We start from the raw sequence: 19,141 nt of genomic DNA on the forward strand, positions 1-19,141 counted from the left end.
TACCTGCACTAGATAACACAGCTTTCCCATTTTGACAACAGATGCCACTCCGGCAGGAGAAATCAATAGGCGGATATCACAGCCAATCACAACACTGGTGGATAAGTAATTATTTCACTATTACTGCATATATATATTATGGACCTTTTCTGAAATTACAATGCAAAAAATATATCCTATGTGTAGCACCTTTAACATCTCAAAAACGCAACAACAATAGAAAGTAAGTAGCTAAGTGAATAACAAGAGTAATAAATATAAATAATTGAAAGAAAAACACATTTTTTTTGTCCATTAAAATGACATCAAATTGATCAGAAATACAGTGTTAATGTTGTAAATGACTATCGTAGCTGGAAACGGAATAATATATTTAATGGAATATCTACATAGGCGTACAGAGGCATATTATCAGCAACCATCACTCCTGTGTTCCAATGGCACGTTGTGTTAGCTAATCCAAGTTTATAATTTTAAAAGGCTAAATGATCATTAGAAAACCATTTTGCAATTATGTTAGCACAGCTGAAAACTGTTGTTCTGATTAAAGAAGCAATAAAACTGGCCTTCTTTAGACTAGTTGAGTATCTGGAGTATCAGCAATTGTGGGTTCGATTACAGGCTCAAAATGGCCAGAAACAAATAACTTTCTTCTGAAACTCGTCTGTCTATTCTTGTTCTGAGAAATGAAGGCTATTCCATGTGAGAAATTGCCAAGAAACTGAAGATCTCGTACAACACTGTGTAGTACTCCCTTCACAGAACAGCGCAAACTGGCCCTAACCAGAATAGAAAAAGGAGTGGGAGGCCCCGGTGCACAACTGAGCAAGAGGACAAGTACATTAAGGTGTCTAGTTTGAGAAATAGACGCCTCATAAGTCCTCAACTAGCAGCTTCGTTAAATAGTACCCGCAAAACACTAGTCTCAATGTCAACAGTGAAGAGGCGACTCCGGGAAGCTGGCCTTCTAGGCAGAGTTGCAAAAAAAAAATACATATCTCAGACTGGCCAATAAAAATAAAAGATTAAAATGGGCAAAAGAACACAGACACTGGACAGAGGAACTCTGCCTAGAAGGCCAGCATTCCGGAGTCGCCCCTTCACTGTTAATGTTGAGACTGGTATTTTGCGAGTGCTATTTAATGAAGCTCAATAGTTTCCCGAGTGTATCAAGAATGGTCCTCCACCCAAAGAACATCCAGCCAACTTGACATAACTGTGGGAAGCATTGGAGTCATCATGGGCCAGAATCCCTGTGGAACGCTTTCAACACCTTGTAGAGTCCATGCCCCGATGAATTGAGGCTGGGGGTGCAACTCAATATTAGGAAGGTGAGAGAGAGAGCCTCAAATATCACATTAATTTGTACATATCCACTGTATACATGAAATGCGGCAAAGTTTGTTCCTGTTATAGCAATGTCTTTGGTCATGTTCATGTGGGTCAAACAAAACCCCCCTAATGGTTGGTTGACAGTAGAACATCCCACAATGCAGGCGATGGCAGTATGAAGTTGGTGAAGTGCAACTGCAGAAACTTGCAGTCGACTGCAGTCAAAACTTCTTGACCATAAATCTCCCAAGTGGCGCAGCAGTCTAAGGCACTGCCTCACAGTGTTAGAGGTGTCAATACAGACCCTGGTTCAATCCTGGGCTGTATCAAAACCGGCTGTGATCGGGAGTCCTATAGGGAGGCGCACAATTGGTCCGGGTTAGGGGAGGGTTTGGCTGGGGTAGGCCATCATTGTAAATACACATTTATTCTTAACTGACTTGCCTAGTTAGTTAAAGGTTAAAAAAAATCACATGATTTTTGTTAAGTCAAATAATTTTATCCGCATAATGCAACACACTTTGGAAGGCGGTGGGTGACCAAACAAAAGTGATCCACTTGAACGTGCCCATTGACAAATAAAAGTACTGTAAGGGGTGGTCGAAGGGTCAAGGGACTTGAGTGGTCCACTGCGTTGTAAAATCTCGACCAATGACAGCTGGCACTACATCACTCCAGGTGCTTCTTGCAGTGCCTGGTATTGCCTAGCGCAGTATACTGTATTGTTTACATTCTTGCATAGCGCAAGTGATGTGTGGTTATGGAAACTCATCAGACTGAAATGTTTAAAAAGAAAATCTATAAAATACATGGTGACCATCAAAAGTTATGGGGCTGGATCAAAAACACCTGGGGCTGATGCCCCGGAAGTCCAAACCTAACGACGCCACTGCATAATGCCACGGGCATCCACTTTTTTGTAACAGCTTAAACATTACGAAACTTGTATTTCGATCACATAAGCCTCACATAATTCGACACGATAGACCTCCATACAAAAAAGGCTTATCTCACGCGAACAGATTTTGGGCGGAGTAAATTGCCTCTTCCTCTCTCGAATAAACCGTTATGTCGCACACAGATGCATTTTGATTTAAGTCAGCATGGGGGTGAAAGAAATTGCAATGCGCATGCGCAGCATTCTGACGTATAGAGGTAAACAGCTATTCGTATGTGCACCATAACAGAACAAAAAGAGAGCAGGACTGGAGGGAAAGACTGATATGAAAGGAGATTCATAGAAGAAAAATAACCACCAAGAGGAACCAGTGAAAATAAGCTCTTCAAGAATTTTCAATGATCAGTTTAGCAAACTTTTATTCGTTATGAAAAAAGGGACATTCCCGAAAACGATTGCCGCGTTCACGTCTCAGTCGGAACTTGTTAACTGGTTGTAGTTCTACATGTGCCGCGTCAACCAGCTTGCAAGTCGAAAATGTCAGAGTTTCCCAGTTCCGACTAACGCGTGAACGCGGCATAAGCAGCAGGAATAGCTGCATCACATTGCTCAGATGCATGGCTGTCCAAAATTACATGGAAATCAAAACAGCCAACTGAAAGACCGCTGCTGTCTCGCGCTCATTCAGATGGAGAGGCAGAGCGGTCGGGAGCGATGGATGCGTGGACAGAGATGAACATTGGGTAGCGTCGGTAAAGATCCAAGGAGACTGGAAAGTGGACAGTAAATAATTTGCCAACGGGGAGCTGTCAAAAGAATGGATTTTAGCGTGCTACGGAATCTCATCAGTAGATACGTAAGTAGCGGATCGATCAACTACGCAATGTTACATTTGTATTCCAGTAACATCTGCAACTGGCATTCTGTTACATATCCGTTACATTTTAACTAACATCGCAACATTGTTGACTTTTTGATACACCGACGTGGGTTGTTTAGGCCGGAAAACATGTTATCAAAGGTTTGTTACAGCTAAACGGCAGTGCAAATGGATTCCCGCCAGGCTTCGGTACTTTGTTTTCGAGCTGAATGTCGAATGTGCCAGAAAGGTCCAGATGCATTGGAAGAGTGTGGAATTGAGATCAACTTCTACTTGCTAGCTTCATTGACAAACACAGAGTTGGAACTTAGCTAGCTAACAAGTGATTTTGGGCACTGATAAAGAGTGTGTAGCTTGTGCTTCATTTTTGATAGTTTGACAGCTTGCAGATGATGACCTTTTAGACATGTTATTGTTCTCAGAAATCAGACCTGAGCGTGCAGCCAGACTTTCCTGACTCAATAGACTATATGCAGTGCACTCAATAGTTTTTAATCCACTTTTTTTTTTTTACTTGAGAACATACTACACCAAACATCTTAGCTAGATGTAAAATTGTGACACTAAGACCTCAGCAAAAACGTCAATGTATTACAGATTTCTTGATTTGTATTACATTAATTCATATTATTTTACTATGTTGTTGCTAAGGTGACTCCGGAGGGACAAACAACTGTACTTGCCAGGGTACGATATACGAACATAACACACCCAAGACAACTCTCAACTCTCATTCAGTCACGGCCGCAAGCATTTCTTAATGAGCAATCCGAAAAACAAGGCCAAATCAGGAAGTGCAGTCACCCTTTGTGTGTGTGTGAGAGAGAGGCAGATATCAAGAAGGAAAGTCACACAGAGAATTACAGCGATTTGATATATAATCAATGGGCTGAACAGGAGCAGAGCAGGAAATGGCTGTGTTGATGACCGTGAATTACAGTGTTACCGGTCAGAGCGTTAATGTCACTGTCATTAACACAGCCCGCTATCTGCACAGAAAGGAAGCAGCTGGACGCTAATGAGAGGGTAACCGTGATAGGAAGCAGGCCGATGACTTTGTCTCAAATTATACCCTACACAGTACACCACCTTTTTTTTAAATGACATTTTCTTACAGAGTTCAAAGATAAAATAGTAATCACATAGTGCATCTACTTCTGACCAGGGGGAAGGGAACAGTGATAGGAGGCTGACCTCCTCTCAGGCTCTCTGAACATACAGTACAACCTCCATTAAAACCTGCCTTCACTGGGTGTCTATCTTTGTTTTGTAGAGTGTGTGTGTGTGTCTGTGGACGGTGGCTTGACTGATGCCCTGCTGGGTGTGATGTCAGGGGAAATCAGATTCACTAGTGAGAGGAGGTCACAGAGCTCACCTCTCATCCCTCACTTTGCTCCCTCCATATCTGTATCACCATGGCAACATGAAGTTGAGGTGGTCATCCATCCATGCTTCTCTCAGCTTGTTCTCCTAGGCTACAGGTATACACTCTAGGCAGGTGTTAAAGGTCAACTAGAGACTGTACGGTTAGTTGTTTACTATGTCTTGTTGACTTATTGATGTTTTACATTATCGTCATGTAGCAGACGCTCTTATCCAGAGCAACTTACAGGAGCAATTAGGGTTAAGTGCCTTGCTCAAGGACACATCAGATTATTTTTCACTAGGGTAGCTCGGGGATTCGAACCAGCGAACTTTCGGTTACTGGCCCAATGTTCTTAACTGCTTGGCTACCTGCCGCTATAGTTTTGGGCATTTCCATGTAAAAGGACCCATGAGCACCAACATGACATTTATAGGAGCATATCAAATTGAAATGAAAGCATAAATACATTTTTCAACCATTTTCCATCTTAAAAATGCGGCAGAAGTAAAGGCTTTGATTTCTGAATAAACAAATGGAAAAGGGGTCTTAGGAAACCTCTACCAGGAAAAAGTCTTAAAAGGTATCAGAAATAGGGTTGAACATTTTGGGGAATATTCAGAGGTGGAAACTTTCCGTGGGAATTAACGGGAATATATGGGAAATATACACAAATTAATATTAATACCATTTTTAAATGTAGATGTTTTTTGCATTGAATATATTTACCATATCATATGGAGACGGAAACATAAACCTTTTACCTTATCATAAGTAGACATAATTGCAAATGATGAAATCCTTCCAATAGAAATAAAAAATACAATTTAGTTATGAATTGAACATTAATTGAGTTGACTCTTCACATGGGATGATTTCACTGAACAACAAAAGAAAGGGAATATTGAATGATCCCCAATGATCCATCGCATCTCCCCAAAACATTTTCAACATACATCTGTAAAATGATAGTTTCTAGACTAAAGCTTTGGTTGTCTTCCTCTCAGGCTTCCATGTCTTCTCCCTGGACCTCCTCAATGTCCACCTCTTGAACATCAGACTCTGGGGTCTCATCTTCATTGTCACTTTCCAACCTTGTTGAGGATGGATCGTTGTCAGGCTCAAAAAGCCTCAAGTTTGCCCAGATGGCCACCAATGTTTCAACCCTTGTATTGGTCAGCCTGTTGCGTGCTTTGGTGTGTGTGTTCCCAAACAAGGACCAGTTGTGCTCTGAGGTGTCTGATGTTGGTGGGATTTGGAGGATGATGGAGGCAACATGGGAAAGAGCCTCAGATCCACAAAGTCCCTTCCACCAGGTGGCTGATGAGATGTGTTGGCACGACTGCCATACACGCTGCGTAGTGTATGGGCTTCAGGCAGAAGTCTTCACGCTCTTTGATGTATTTCAGAACTGCAGTTTCCTCTGCTTGGAGCAACAGTGAAGTGGGCAGGGCAGTACAGATTTCTTCTCTTACATCTGCAAGCAGAGTCTGAACATCAGACAGGATGGCATTGTCTCCCTCAATCTGTGCAATGGCTACTGCGATAGGTTTCAGGAGTTTCAGGCTGCTTACCACTCTTTCCCAAAATACATCATCCAGGAGGATCCTCTTGATGGGGCTGTCCATATCGGCAGACTGATATGGCAATTTCCTTCCCCTCCAGGAGACTGTCAAACATGATGTCAACACCCCAACGGGTGTTGCTGGGCAGCTTCAATGTGGTGCTCTTATTCTTCTCACTTTGCTTGGTGAGGTAGATTGCTGGAATAACTTGATGACCCTTCACATACCTAACCATTTACTAGGCTCTCTTGTAGAGTGTATCCATTGTTTTCAGTACCATGATGTCCTTGAGGAGCAGATTCAATGCATGAGCAGCACAGCCAATGGGTGTGATGTGAGGGTAGGACTTCTCCACTTTAGACCAAGCAGCCTTCAAGTTTCGCAGCATTCTGTCATCAGTGCAAATACTTTCTGTGAGTTTAAGAAACATTGCATTGTGCCTTGTAATTCTGTTACCATAACTCCACTTATCTGTAAGATATTTTCTAACGTCTCTCCCTCTTGAGTGAGGATAATAAAAGTTCACAGAAGTAACAATTAATGGTAAACCTACCTACCTAGTGATTTTACTGATATCAATTTTGTTTACAAATTATTAAGTGACTAAAACTAGTAATTCCGTTACCAAATCGGTAATGGAATTACCCAAAAATCTGTAATGGAATTACTGAAGCTGAATTGGCTACAATGGGAAATCATAACAATCACTCACCACAGTCACCTGCTACTGTCCTCCCTTCCACTGGCATACTGTTATGTTCAGCTCATAGTGTCTCCTGTTACTGTCCTCTCTTCCACTGGCATACTGTTATGTTCAGCTCATAGTGTCTCCTGTTACTGTCCTCCCTTCCACTGGCATACTGTTATGTTCAGCTCATAGTGTCTCCTGCTACTGTCCTCCCTTCCACTGGCATACTGTTATGTTCAGCTCATAGTGTCTCCTGTTACTGTCCTCCCTTCCACTGGCATACTGTTATGTTCAGCTCATAGTGTCTCCTGTTACTGTCCTCTCTTCCACTGACATACTGTTATGTTCAGCTCATAGTGTCTCCTGTTACTGTCCTCTCTTCCACTGACATACAGTTATGTTCAGCTCATAGTGTCTCCTGTTACTGTCCTCTCTTCCACTGACATACTGTTATGTTCAGCTCATAGTGTCTCCTGTTACTGTCCTCTCTTCCACTGACATACTGTTATGTTCAGCTCATAGTGTCTCCTGTTACTGTCCTCTCTTCCACTGACATACTGTTATGTTCAGCTCATAGTGTCTCCTGTTACTGTCCTCCCTTCCACTGACATACTGTTATGTTCAGCTCATAGTGTCTCCTGTTACTGTCCTCCCTTCCACTGGCATACTGTTATGTTCAGCTCATAGTGTCTCCTGTTACTGTCCTCCCTTCCACTGGCATACTGTTATGTTCAGCTCATAGTGTCTCCTGTTACTGTCCTCCCTTCCACTGACATACTGTTATGTTCAGCTCATAGTGTCTCCTGTTACTGTCCTCCCTTCCACTGGCATACTGTTATGTTCAGCTCATAGTGTCTCCTGTTACTGTCCTCCCTTCCACTGACATACTGTTATGTTCAGCTCATAGGGTCTCCTGTTACTGTCCTCCCTTCCACTGGCATACTGTTATGTTCAGCTCATAGTGTCTCCTGTTACTGTCCTCCCTTCCACTGGCATACTGTTATGTTCAGCTCTTAGTGTCTCCTGTTACTGTCCTCCCTTCCACTGACATACTGTTATGTTCAGCTCATAGTGTCTCCTGTTACTGTCCTCCCTTCCACTGACATACTGTTATGTTCAGCTCATAGTGTCTCCTGTTACTGTCCTCTCTTCCACTGGCATACTGTTATGTTCCTCCCTTCCACTGGCATACTGTTATGTTCAGCTCATAGTGTCTCCTGTTACTGTCCTCCCTTCCACTGGCATACTGTTATGTTCAGCTCATAGTGTCTCCTGTTACTGTCCTCCCTTCCACTGACATACTGTTATGTTCAGCTCATAGTGTCTCCTGTTACTGTCCTCCTTTCCACTGACATACTGTTATGTTCAGCTCATAGTGTCTCCTGCTACTGTCCTCTCTTCCACTGACATACTGTTATGTTCAGCTCATAGTGTCTCCTGTTACTGTCCTCTCTTCCACTGACATACTGTTATGTTCAGCTCATAGGGTCACCTGCTACTGTCCTCCCTTCCACTGACATACTGTTATGTTCAGCTCATAGTGTCTCCTGTTACTGTCCTCCCTTCCACTGACATACTGTTATGTTCAGCTCATAGTGTCTCCTGCTACTGTCCTCCCTTCCACTGGCATACTGTTATGTTCAGCTCATAGTGTCTTCTGTTACTGTCCTCTCTTCCACTGACATACTGTTATGTTCAGCTCATAGTGTCTCCTGCTACTGTCCTCTCTTCCACTGACATACTGTTATGTTCAGCTCATAGTGTCTCCTGTTACTGTCCTCCCTTCCACTGACATACTGTTATGTTCAGCTCATAGTGTCTCCTGTTACTGTCCTCCCTTCCACTGGCATACTGTTATGTTCAGCTCATAGTGTCTCCTGTTACTGTCCTCCCTTCCACTGACATACTGTTATGTTCAGCTCATAGTGTCTCCTGTTACTGTCCTCCCTTCCACTGACATACTGTTATGTTCAGCTCATAGTGTCTCCTGTTACTGTCCTCCCTTCCACTGGCATACTGTTATGTTCAGCTCATAGTGTCTCCTGTTACTGTCCTCTCTTCCACTGGCATACTGTTATGTTCAGCTGATAGTGTCTCCTGCTACTGTCCTCTCTTCCACTGACATACTGTTATGTTCAGCTCATAGTGTCTCCTGTTACTGTCCTCTCTTCCACTGACATACTGTTATGTTCAGCTCATAGTGTCTCCTGTTACTGTCCTCTCTTCCACTGGCATACTGTTATGTTCAGCTCATAGTGTCTCCTGTTACTGTCCTCTCTTCCACTGACATACTGTTATGTTCAGCTCATAGTGTCTCCTGTTACTGTCCTCCCTTCCACTGACATACTGTTATGTTCAGCTCATAGTGTCTCCTGTTACTGTCCTCCCTTCCACTGGCATACTGTTATGTTCAGCTCATAGTGTCTCCTGTTACTGTCCTCTCTTCCACTGACATACTGTTATGTTCAGCTCATAGTGTCTCCTGCTACTGTCCTCTCTTCCACTGACTGTTATGTTCAGCTCATAGTGTCTCCTGTTACTGTCCTCTCTTCCACTGACATACTGTTATGTTCAGCTCATAGTGTCTCCTGTTACTGTCCTCCCTTCCACTGGCATACTGTTATGTTCAGCTCATAACTGTTTTCTTTGTCTTTATGTTGTCTGGTGGTCAAACCAAGAGTGTGAAAACAGTTGATGGTGAATCCCAATCCCCCCTCCTCGCCCCTACGTGTTGATGGCAAAACGCAGAGGGTGACTTCAGAGTGGCAAGGGTATCAATTGTGCATATGGCAGAGGTGTGCGTGAACGTGCAAATGGAGGGACGAGGGGAAGGGAGTGATTTGGGATTCAGCCTCTGTCTGGACAACCCCTCCCTCCCTCTCTCCCTCTCTCTCTTTCCATCTCTCTTTCTTGGCCTTTCTCTCTCTAGTTAATGTCATCCCTCCCAGCTCTTACTGACACCTACCCATGAGCCCCCTCTCTTTCAATTTACTGTAACCAGCGTCCTCATCCACTGAGCTCCAACCGACTCCGGACGTCCATGGACATTGAAAGTTAACTTTGGTGAGTCCACCCTGGCCTTGATGTTAACGTCCACAGACAAACTGGACCAAATCTCAACCTATCGTAGACGTACACTACCGTTCAAAAGCTTGGGGTCACTTAGAAATGTCCTTGTTTTTGAAAGAAAGGGAACTTTTTTTTGTCCTTTAAAATAACATAATTGATCAGAAATACAGTGTAGACATTGTGCTTTGGTGGTGGTACATTTGGAGATTTGTACAGGGTAAAAGGGATCTTGAAGAAGGAAGGCTATCCCTCCATTTTGCAACGCCATGCCATACCCTGTGGACGGAGCTTAATTGGAGCCAATTTCCTCCTACAACAGGACAATGACCCAAAGCACAGCTCCAAACTATGTAAGAACTATTTAGGGAAGAAGCAGTCAGCTGGTATTCTGTCTATAATGGAGTGGCAAGCACAGTCACCGGATCTCAACCCTATTGAGCGGTTGTGGGAGCAGCTTGACTGTATGGTACATAAGAAGTGCCCATCAAGCCAATCCAACTTGTGGGAGGTGCTTCAGGAAGCATGGGGTGAAATCTCTTCAGATTGCCTCAACAAATCGACAACTAGAATGCCATGTAATTGCTGCAAATGGAGGATTCTTTTACATTATTTCTAACCTTGTCAAAGTTTTGAATTTATTTCCTATTCATTTTGCAACTAATTTCATGTATGTTTTCATGGAAAACAAGGACATTTCTAAGTGACCCCAAACTTTTGAACGGTAGTGTACGTCTCACAAGTTTGAATAGTACAGTCAATACAATACTGTGGTACTTTACTGTACTTCTATACTGTACTGAACTCTACCCTGCTCTGCTGGTCTGTATTGTACTGCACTGCACTGTGCTCTGCCCTGTGATGTCCAAACGGGTAAAACATGAGGACACTGACATTCATATCCATAATTATGTGTAGTACAGATCGGGGAACCGTTATGTAATTCTGTTACCGTAATTCTGTTACCGGGTGTAAATCCACTTCACTTACTTTAGTTCAGTAACCAGTGTAGGAGAGGAGTGCAGAAGCTATGTAGAGGCTTGGTAGGGCTTAGTGTGACATTTATTCACTTTACAGCCCCAGGTGCCAGGCTGTGGTCAGGCGTTAGCGGCAGCTAGTGATGAAAGGGAAATTTCAGCTCTGTGTTAGCGCCAATGCTAACCTGGCAGAGGGCTAAAGGCAATCTATTCCTGTCTCTGCTCCCCCTCACTGGGGCTGAGCCCCTGTGAAGAGAGGGTGGGGTTTAACCTAGTTGCCGGTCTTTAGGGGCATAGTGTATGTGAGGGGGCAGCGTGGGATTAAGTGTTTTATTCATCTACACTTTACAGTTAAAACAAAGGACTTGATGTTTGCCTCTTTGCAGTTCTGTCCATCTAGGCCTACGTCATGCCTGGTGTTTATAGCATTGTCTACATTGATATTGATGTTATGTGCTGTTTCCTTTTTATGTCTGTTTTCCATCAGTGAGTCTTGTTCCTTCACCTCCTGTAATAGACATGGACCTCTTGTGATGTAGAAAGAACATCAGGTCCTATACTACCTTCAACTACACTCGCTCTTTGTAAGGCTCGACTCTTTCTCGCTCCTCTGTTTCTCTCTGGTGGCCCTGTGCTGTGTTGCCATGACGATTAATGCTATATCAGTGGCGGCAGCGTGAGTGTGACTGCAGGGAGATCGTGACTGCGTGGTGGTATAGCTGCTCAGACAGACAGACAGACAGACAGACATGTCTGAGCGCTGCTGCTGGAAGAGTTTGACCAACTTTCCATCTGCTGTTCTCTGTTTGTTTCTTTCATTCAGTGTCTGATATTCTACATCCTGATTGCATGTTTGTGTGCGTATAAACATATATGTATGTGGTTGTGCGTTTGCGTTTGCCGTGTGTTTGTGTGCGCAGTAACACTGGTCTGTAATAAAAGTCCTTAGTTAAAGTGAGGCTCAGATCAGAGTGGTGGATATTTCATCTGGACGTTAATGGGGGATACCTGCTTAACAATTTCTGTGGTGCTCTGCTGGGATAGCGGAGGACGACTGATACATTAAAGGGGATACTTCGGAGGAACTCGGGGATACCATTTTTATGTCTCTCTGTTGTGGTGGTTAATTTCTGCATTACCAAATGAGGAGAGTTACAAACACACCAGTCTGAGTTAAACTACATATTTAATAATTACGATACTTTTGCAAAAGCACTTGACCTTCAATGATGCCATTGAAAAAGGTGACTACACCTTCAATACAAAGAGCTTTTATACTCAAGGTCCACCCCTCTCAACGTACATGACGAACCACAGATACATAGAATGGGTCACAAGGTTAAGTTTTGTATGAAAAGATATCTATCAAACACAGCAGACAGTAACTGCTATATCAACAGTGTTCATTATATAGACCAGTATCTGGTCTCTCTAGAACCGTCCCTCCCTGGTACGGTATTGAACAGAACTATTAGCTCATGTCCTCTGGAATGCTTTTTAGGCGTTCTTATCAAAATACACCATAAATCTCCTCCGTCAGTGCTATCTCATAGAGGCCCATCCTCAGTAAGACACCTCTTGTTCTCACTCCTGGACAAGCTCACTGAGGGGAGTGACTTGCGCACAGACATTGTGGAGACGATTAATTGGTTCCCCATTAATCACGCCATCCCTTCACATGGTTTAAGAATAGGTAAAGACACATTCACATATGAAGACAATGTTTCATTCAGTCCTCCTCTCTTGCTGATATTCTGCATAGCAACAGAGACATGTAAAAAAACAAGTCTGACCTCTCCCCTCTCTGGGCCCCGAGTGACTGAGCCCCAGCTAAGGGAAACGTGCAACTGAAAGACACCAGAGTCCAAAGGACACTTTCTAATGACAAGTATCTTACATAAGCATATTATACTAATAAAACATCTTAATTATCTATGTTACCCAACTAATTCTGATTCATCCACCACACTGTCCAGTATGAAGGAAGTTAGAGGTAGTTTCATGAGCCAATGCTTCTAGCAGATACCCATACACTTCCAGTCATTGTGCTAATGCTAGTTATCAATTGCACTAGCGCTAGTTAGCTACTTCCTTCAAACTGCATTCAGAGACATAAAGACGGTTTCCACGAGCTCATCTGACTCTGGGGAAGAAGATAAAGGGCCTTTTTATTACACACTATAACATCTTTAGTGTCTGGAAGCCCTGCTGGGGGCAATGTAGCATGACATTCAGGAGGTTCCTGTTGACGCTGATCTAAGGTCAGTTTAATGTTTTAATGGTTAAGGTTAGGAGGATTTGAGGAAGGGTAAGCTGATCCTGCAGTATACCTGATCCTAGGAGGGGAGCTGTGGGTCGGGGTCTTATCTGATCTGTCATGGATGATCCCATCCATGTTACGTCAGATTACGACAACATGACTTGTGGTGGGATATAGCAATGATGTAACACCATCTTTATACAGAGACGGACCTCTTTTAGTTTGATTTAATAATACACGTCAAAACAATATGGCCGCCCGGCCAACACACTCTCTGTCCGTAGGTCTCTTCTCATCAGCATAGAACGTTGTAGAATGTGGCTGTTTGACACGGATCAGAACGGATTACTGATCAGACTGTAAAGCTATTATTCTCTCCCTCTCTTCCTCTCCCACAGTCACATTTGCAGAATGTGACAGGAAGGGGATGGAGAGGAGAGAATGGAAGAGGAGAGGAAGGGATGGAAATGGAGGATAATATTATTGGATGGCCGCTGGATCTGTATTTAAATACAGCACACTGCACTAGTCCTTCCTACACAAAGGTGGTGTTACAGCCAAGCTCTATATTATTCAACTCACACACACACCCACTGGGGAGGTATAGTCAGCATGTTGTTTTGAAGTCATTTTCTAATATCCCACCGCATGTTGCCTTACTCGGGATGCGCCACACACACACACACACACACACACACACACACACACACACACACACACACACACACACACACACACACACACACACACACACACACACACACTCTGTCTCCTGAAGTCCCCACAAGAATAGTAAACGAACAAATATTTGATCAACTGGGGTCATTTTGTTGGTCCCCACAAGGTCAAATGCTATTTCTAGGGGGTTTAGGGTCAAGGTTAGAGTTAGGGTTAGGAGATAAGGTTAGGTTTAGGGGTTAGGGAAAATAGGATTTTGAATGGGACTGAATTGTGTCCCCACAAGGTTAGTTGTGCAAGTGTGTGTCTGTCTCATGTGACAACCTGTTGTGGGTCACAGATCATCCAGTCATCATTAGGCAGCTATTACTGTAACTGTTTTTACTACCCCCCTACCCCGTCTTTTTCACTGGCTCCTTCTCTCTTTCCATTACTTATCACACATATCACATATCCCCTTCTCTTTCCCAATCTCCCTAGTAAGTCTATACTACACACAGATCTCTACTCCTCTCTTCTTCTCTCCTTTTACTCCTCTCCTCAACTGTAACCAGTCTTGCATTTGTTTCCCCATCTTCTTTCTCTCTCTCTTTTGCGCTCTTTTTGTGCGCTCTCTCTCTCGTTCACTCTCTCTTTTGTGCGCTCTCTTTTGTGCGCTCTCTCGCTCTTTTGACCTCTCGCTTGCTCTTTTGCACTCTCTCTTTTTCGCTCTTTTGCGCTCACTCTCTTTTTTGCTCTCTTGCTCTCTCTTTTGTGTGCTCTCTTTTGCACTCTCTTTCTCTCTCTTTTGCGCTCTCTCTTTTGTGCTCTCTCTTTTTCGCTCTTTTGCTCGCTCTCTCTCACTTTTTCTCTTTTGCGCTCACTGTCTCTCTCTTTTGTGCGCTCTCTCTCTCTCTTTTGCGGGCTAATTTTGCGCTCTCTCTTGCGCGCTCTCGCTCTCTCTGTTGCGCGCTCTCGCTCTCTCTGTTGCGCGCTCTCGCTCTCTCTGTTGCGCGCTCTCGCTCTCTCTGTTGCGCGCTCTCGCTCTCTCTGTTGCGCGCTCTCGCTCTCTCTGTTGCGCGCTCTCGCTCTCTCTGTTGCGCGCTCTCGCTCTCTCTGTTGCGCGCTCTCGCTCTCTCTGTTGCGCGCTCTCGCTCTCTCTGTTGCGCGCTCTCGCTCTCTCTTTGCGCTCTCTCTCTCTTTTGCGCGCTCTCTCTTTGCGCTCTCTCTCTCTTTTGTGCGCTCTCTCTCTCTCTCTCTCTTGCGCACTCTCTTGCACTCTCTCTCTCTTGCGCTCTCTCTCTCTTGCTCTCTTTTGTTCTCTCTTTGTTCTCTCTCTCTCTCTTGTTCTCTCTCTCTCTTTTGCGCCCTCTCTCACGCTCTCTCTCTCTTTTGCACTCTCTCTCGCGCTCCCTCTCTTTTGTTCTCTCTCTTTTGTGCTCTCTCTCTCTCTTTTGTGTGCTCTCTCTCTCTTTTGTGCTCTCAAATTCAAATTCAAACTGCTTTATTGGCATGAAAAACATTGTGTCAATATTTCCAAAGCAACAATGTATACAATATACATTGTATTACAATTATAAACAATAACAAATAATAATATAAAATGGCAGTAAATAATAATACAAAATTAAATATACAAATAATAACAATAAAATAGTAGTAAAATAATAGTAAAATAGTAGAATGTAATAAATAAAAAAATCGAAATATGAAAAATGAATCTATAACTAACTTATAACTAAATAACGGTCATCTTCACCATTACATCAGTACTACAACTACTATCAAATCATCATTACCATTACTAGTACCTCCACCATCATTAAACTGCTATCATTACCATTACCACCCATACCACTACTACTACCACCACCATCACTAAACTGTTATCATTACCATTACCACCCATACCACTACTATTTGGAATGATAAACAACAATAATAATAGTTATAACAATAATAGTAATAATAAGTAAGTTACTATTTACTATGCAGATGTTATTATTCAGTGTCCCTCAGGCTATGGCAGGCAAATACATATTTGGCTGCAAGAGGAGCCATTGCTCCTTCTCCCATGAGTATTTTTAGTTTTTCCTCTGGGTTTAATAAGTTCAAATTTGGAATAAATGTAGTCATTTCTGTGAATAAGGAATCTCTTTGTGAGGAATATTTATCACAGTAAAGGAGAAAGTGCATCTCTGTCTCTACCTCCCCTGTCGTGCAGTAACCACATACACGCTCCTCTTTGGGTAGCCATGTCTTTTTATGTCTGCCAGTTTCTATTGCCAATCGGTGGTCACTCAGCCTGTACTTGGAAAGGATCTGTCTCTGCTTCGTATCTCTGACAGAGTAGAGGTAATCAGCCAATTCATATTCTCTGTTTAGGGTCAGATAGCAATTTAGTCGGCTTTGGGATTTTGTTTCGTTTTTCCAATGTTGTAAATATGAGTCCTTTGATTGGTTCAGGATTTTGTTTATTTGAATTCTTTCTTTTGAAGCAGTGCTGGTGTCAGCTTGGTTGGTGAGGTCCAACACCAGCTGACTGAGAGGGCTTGTTTCTGGGCTCAGCTCTTGGGTTTGGAGTGCTTTAAATTGCAGACTTGAATTTAGATGTAGCCAAAATTTTAATGATCTTTTCTGTATTTTCATTATTACTGGAAAGCGGCCCAATTCTGCCCTACATGCATTAGTTGGGGTATTTCTCTGGACTTGTAGGATTTTCTGACAGAATTCTGCATGTAGGGCTTCAATTGGATGTTTTTCCCACATTTTAAAGTCCAGTTTATTGAGTGGCCCCCAAACCTCACTTCAGTAAAGAGCTATTCTTAGGATTACACTTTCAAATATTTTGGTCCAAATTCTAAATGGGATGGTGATTTTGAATAATTTCATTTTTATTGCATACAATGCTCTGCGGGCTTTTTCTTTGAGTGCATTCACTGCCATATTAAAGTTTCCCGATGCAGATATGGTCAGACCAAGGTAGGTGTAATTTTTTGTGTGTTCAATGATGGTGTTGTTCAGGGTGAATTTATATTTGTGTTTCTGACATCTGGTTTTCTTTTGGAAAATCATGATTTTCGTTTTTGGGAAATTTACTGCCAGGGCCCAATTATGGCAATATTGCTCTAGAATATTAATTTTCTGTTGAAGACCTTCTTTGGTTGGTGATAGAAGTACCAAGTCATCAACATATAGCAGGTATTTCACCTCTGTGTCAAATAGTGTGAGTCCTGTGGCTGGAGAATGGTCCAACATGTCTGCTAATTCATTGATATAAATGTTGAAAAGGTTTGGACTCAAACTGCAGCCTTGTCTCACACCTCGACATTGTGAAAATAATTCTGTTCTTTGGTTTTTGATTTTTATTGCACATTTATTTTCTGTGTACATACATTTTATTAAGTCATACACCTTACCACCAAGCCCACTTTGGAGAATTTTGTAGAATAGCCCTTCATGCCAAATAGAATCAAATGCTTTTTTAAAGTCAATAAAGCAAGCAAAGATTTTGCCCTCTTTTTTTTTGGTGGACGTGTTTATTAATTAGTGTGTGTAAGGTGTGTGTATATATGGTCAGTAGTGCGATGGTTAGGGAGAAAGCCAATTTGACATTTTACTTATTACATTTTTTTTCTTGAAGAAAGGTTTGAATTCTTGAATTCAAAATGCTACAGAAAACCTTTCCCAAGTTCATCATCTCTCTCTCTCTTTTGCGCTCTCTCGCTCTCTTTTGCGCTCTCTCGCTCTCTTTTGCACTCTCTTTTGTTCTCTCTCTCTCGTTCTCTCTCTCTCTTTTGCGCTCTCTCTTTTGCTCGCTCTCTCTCTCTTTTGCGCTCTGTCTCGCACTCTCTCTCTCTCTCTCTTTTGTGCTCTCTCTCTTTTGTGCTCTCTCTCGCACTCGCTCTTTTGCGCACTCTTTCTTGCTCTCTTGCCTCTCCTTCTCTGGGTCATGCCTCTCTTCTTGTGTTATGGAGCGGCCCGTCTGCTGACACACTCTGTTGGCTAAGTGTCTATTTATAACCAGCTGCCAAATGCCTGTTGATCACCCTGGGCAGTGGGGCTGGGCAGTGGGGCTGGGCAGTGGGGCTGGGCAGTGGGGCTGGGCAGTGGGGCTGGGCTGTGGGGCTGGGCTGTGGGGCTGGGCTGTGGGGCTGGGCTGTGGGGCTGGGCTGTGGGGCTGGGCTGCTCTGCCGCATCATGTAATGGACTCTACCACTGGGAGACACACAGCTCAGAGGCAGCAATGGTATCAAAAGTTAAAAAACATATCAACCTATTATGGTCTCATTCATAGATCAGACCATAGAATTATAATTTTATCGTTGAATGTAATCTATGGCAGAGAAATGTGAGTTCTCACTGTGCTTTCTTTTGGTCGATCAGATCAGCTGGTTTATATTAGTCATTACAGTCAAGATGTTGTGAGAATCAGTGAGCATGGATGATGTCATTGGTTTCAGATAACTAAAGTCACTGAGGTGCTTGATCTAGTATTTGTTATTGGATAGTTGAAGCGTTATTGGGCTCCCGAGTGGTGCAGCGGTCTAAGGCACTGCATCTCAGTGCTAGAGGCATCACTACAGACACCCTGGTTTGAATCCAGGCTGTATCACAACCGGCCGTGATTGGGAGTCCCATAGGGGGACGCACAATTGGCCCAGCGTCGTCCGGGTTTGGCTGGTGTAGGACGTCATTGTAAATAAGAATTTGTTCTTAACTAACTTGCCTAGTTAAATAAAGGTTCAATAAAAATGTAAAAAATTCAAGAACGTTCCAGCGCTGCCTGGGAACTGAGATGTTGGTTTGGAAGGCTTAGAGCTAACTAACTCACTAGAACATTGGGTTCATTCTGCTGATGGTGAATGACAGGATCACTGGGCTCTTGCAGTCACAATACTGTGTAAATTGTAAACTCTGTAAAACCAAATGGAAACATGTTGTAAATGTGCAATTATACTGCTCTCTATTTCCGTCTTCAGTCAGTTAATAATTAATGGAAATAATTTTGGAAAGCACTGCAACCAGGACTTGATGTAATAAACTGTTTGATATTAGACAATATTGTTATCTGTTTCTTGGAGAGAGTTTCAGAGCCCCCCAGTGTGCAGGGCTCTGCCTAGCCAGGGAGGAAGCACCCTGTGTGGGGGAGAGATCAGAGTATGGCCTGCTGCACAATGGGCACTACACCAAGACACAATCTGTCTCTCTCAATTCCATTTAAGGGCTTTATTGGCATGGAAAACATATGTTTACATTGCCAAAGCAAGTGAAATATATAATAAACTAAAGTGAAATAAACAATACAAAATTAACAGTAAACATTACACTCACAAAAGTTCCAAAATAATAAAGACATTTCAAATGTCATTATGTCTATATACAGTTGTAATGATGTGCAAATAGTTAAAGTACAAAAGGGAAAATAAACATAAATATAGGTTGTATTTACAAT

The 19,141-nt window shown here is 42.9% G+C and overlaps 1 protein-coding gene across 4 annotated transcripts in view; it reads left to right on the forward strand.

The window, feature by feature from the left end:
- Positions 1 to 2,490: 2,490 nt before the first annotated feature.
- LOC106582021 (phospholipid-transporting ATPase IH) overlaps positions 2,491 to 19,141 on the forward strand; it is a 74,593-nt gene continuing 57,942 nt past the window's right edge. For all 4 annotated transcript variants that reach the window (XM_014164680.3, XM_082967069.1, XM_014164683.3 and 1 more), the window contains exon 1: positions 2,491 to 3,086. In XM_014164680.3, the coding sequence (XP_014020155.1) occupies positions 3,048 to 3,086 (39 nt within the window). In that variant the 5' untranslated portion in view covers positions 2,491 to 3,047. The remainder of the gene's footprint in view (positions 3,087 to 19,141) is intronic.

Source organism: Salmo salar, chromosome 21 (genome assembly GCF_965601325.2).
Source record: "Salmo salar chromosome 21, fSalSal1, whole genome shotgun sequence".
NCBI classification, from domain to species: Eukaryota; Metazoa; Chordata; class Actinopteri; order Salmoniformes; family Salmonidae; genus Salmo; species Salmo salar.